General features: G+C 41.5%; 1 protein-coding gene across 3 annotated transcripts in view; it reads left to right on the forward strand.

The window, feature by feature from the left end:
- Window positions 1-698: 698 nt before the first annotated feature.
- Window positions 699-3,046, forward strand: part of LOC128700327 (troponin C, isotype gamma) — a 67,637-nt gene continuing 65,289 nt past the window's right edge. Inside the window, exon 1 of one of the 3 annotated variants that reach the window (XM_053793433.2) lies at window positions 699-924. In XM_053793433.2, coding sequence (XP_053649408.1) covers window positions 907-924 — 18 coding nt within the window. In that variant the 5' untranslated portion in view covers window positions 699-906. The remainder of the gene's footprint in view (window positions 925-3,046) is intronic. The other 2 variants (XM_053793436.2, XM_053793434.2) reach the window with 2 other exon arrangements.

A 3,046-nucleotide genomic window follows, 5' to 3' on the forward strand; every position in this document is an offset into this window, starting at 1 on the left:
CCTTACCAGCCGGTGGTTGAGACAAGACGCCTTCTTTATGACGGGTTGCGCGCAGGTTTGCCTATTATCACCACTAAGGGAGAAACCTGGCCCTCACAGCCACCACCATACGCCACCACCCGCCCTACTCACTAATATGCTACCAATCGTTGTAAAAATAGACATAGAAGGTGTACAGAATATGAAGCTATCAGCGTGTTCCTTCTTCCCTGGGCTATAAGTGGGTTTCTTCCCACTGGGTTATAAGTAGGTTTCTTTCTTCCTGGGTTATAAGTGATTCTTTCCTCCTGGGCTGTAAGTGTTTCTTTCCTCCTGGGATATAAGTGTATTTCTTCCCTCTGGGTTTAAGTTTGTTTTTTTCCTGGGATTTGAGTTTCTTCCTTCTCCCGTGCCAATTATTCCAGGAAGGTTTACATTAGTTGACCAATCAGGAACTAGGTTCGAGCACTGGACAGTGACGCAGTAATCTCAGCCAGCCGGACTGCGATATTTCCTCGAAGGTTAAACCTAACTCGAAATACATCCTATATAATTAAGGAAATAGAGCACGGATGGCTCTCCACTCGTTATATTCGTTGGTAGACGCTGGATCGTCAATGAGCTTAATATAAAAGGGACGTTGTTAAACCAGAGCGAGTTAGCGTACGACAGTTTTCCTCTCCTTGTGACCCCCCTGAGGGTGGTATATGGTGTTGGGTGGGTAGGGCCAGGTTGCAGCTGCTTTTAAAAGAGGGGAAGAACGAAGCAGTTATTTCAGTAGTGACGTGAGCTGTCAGAAGAAAGATTGGAGTGCTTCACCCAGCTCCCCCGAGTAGCGCAGACGTCTTGCGGAGCCCATCGAGGCTGGTGATCCCATCCTTTCTTCTCCACTACTCAAGTTCATAGGAACCTACTGCCGCCGCCACCATGAATGAAAGCATTATCGTGAGTACTCATGCCTGGACTTCTTTCTGTGAGGAAATCTTCGCTACACAGCCAGCGAGGATTAAGAGATGCTCTGTGAGCTTTGAGTCTCCTTGACATGCGAGATGTGTGGACAGGTCTCCGTACCTCTTCTTCATTCTTGCTGTAGGTGTTTCAACTTCGAGGTTATTAGCACAAGTCTGCGTACTAATGTTGCCTTCATTCAAGCTTGCACTAGACACATACCTGGGTGTTACCTAGAGTATACCTGGAGAGAGCTTCGGGGATCAACGTCCGAGAAAACAAGACATAAAAGGATCTCAAGTAAGGCACACTGCTTGTCATTCTTGAATAACAAAAAAGGCACAATACCGTGACCGGAACAATACACAAATAACCCGCACATAGAAGAAAGGAGCTTACAACAACGTTTCGGTCCGACACGGACCATTCTTGTCCTGAAATCCCCGGGTTAATATTAAGAAAAAAAATCTTACATTTTCACTGCAAGACCTGTGCCTGTCTTGAGAGATGCTCTGTAAATCTTCTCAGCGATTTTGTTTTGCCTTTCTCTTTCCTAAGGCTGTATAGAGTTTGTCGTAGGCACTGTTTTGAATAGGCCTGCTCCTTAGAACTGTAAAATGTATCGTAGACACTGTTGTGGATAGGCCTTCTCCTTAGAACTGTAAAGTGTACCGTAGGCACTGTTGTAGACCTACTGTTTTGAACTGTGGAGTGTGTAGTAGTCCCTACTACACACTCCACAAAGGGGGTAGACATACTCCTTCGGACTGTGTAGTGTATCTAAGGCACTGTTGTGCGATGGCCTTCTCATTGCAAGTGTGTGGAGTTTGTCGTTTGTCGAGTATGTAAGTTTTGTCAGTAGTCCATGAAAGTATTCAGTCTTAGAAATGACATTCAGTCTTAGAAAGTGACATTCAGTCTTTGAAAGTGACATTTTCTGACGAATTTGCTCTCATCAACATACTAGTTCATAGTTCCCGTAATTAATCTGTATCTGAGTATTTGCTAAACAACTGATTCTATTGTACATCAACAAATTAGGATTTCCAGAAGGACTTCCGCGGGTGAGATTATTGTTGACGGATAATGCAAACCTAATTGGAAAAAAAATACGTGGAAGGGGGGGGGGGTTGAATTCACGGCAAGCGAGTCCCCAAACTCACAGGCCAGTGCGTTAACCACTTGGCAATCGTGCTATTACAAGTGGAGATCCACCTGCTTTGTTCTCTCTTTGTCAGTTACAGAAACTTGATTTTACAGCAAGATACTAACATTTGTAAAAGATTTAGTGTATAATCTTTTCTACGTACTGCGTTTGTATTCCTCAGTACTGTGTGTCGTTAGGCACTCTGTGTTTTCTTAGATACTGCGTATGTTCTTAGGCAGGGTGTTTGGTTGGTATATTATGTGCATGTTTCTAGGGTGTTAGGTTCTGAATATGTTCCTAGGCTCTATGTATGATTGTTAGGCTATGAGTATTTTCCTAGGCGTTGTTAGGTTCTGTATATCCTCCTAGGAGGTGCGTATGTTTCTAAGAGATGTGGATGTGCCCCTAGCAACATGTGTATTTCTAAGAACAGTATATATTATACTATTAGCAATCTAAATGATACATTTGCTACAACCCGTGTGCCCCAACACTTCCCATGTATCACAAATGTATCGAGTAAAATTACTCGCCAGTCTTGCATCCTCTCTTGCATCAGGTCGAAATGTTTTTAATTAAAATGAAAATCTTATTACCAAAAAAAACGAATGCTGTGATACTTTTTTTGGATTATATATCAATATATAATTTTATTTGAAAAAATATTATTATTATTATTATTATTATTATTATTATTATTATTATTATTATTATTATTATTATTATTATTGTTATTGGATAAGTATTTTCAACATTATTGAAAAGAATTCCGTAAGTGACTTTAAGATGACTTTCCGCAGGGGATAGAATTGACTGATGAAATGTAAATGAGATCTGAAGATGAGGGGAAAAGAATAAGGGGAGAGAGAGAGAAAGGGATCGTGTTTCAGTGAAGAGGTAAAAAAAAGAGCGAGGTAAAGGGGTGGAAACGTGAAAGGGCAAAGGAAAGTAGAGAATTAAGTCACAACACCG

Source organism: Cherax quadricarinatus, chromosome 71 (assembly GCF_038502225.1).
Source record: "Cherax quadricarinatus isolate ZL_2023a chromosome 71, ASM3850222v1, whole genome shotgun sequence".
In the NCBI taxonomy this organism is placed as follows: Eukaryota; Metazoa; Arthropoda; class Malacostraca; order Decapoda; family Parastacidae; genus Cherax; species Cherax quadricarinatus.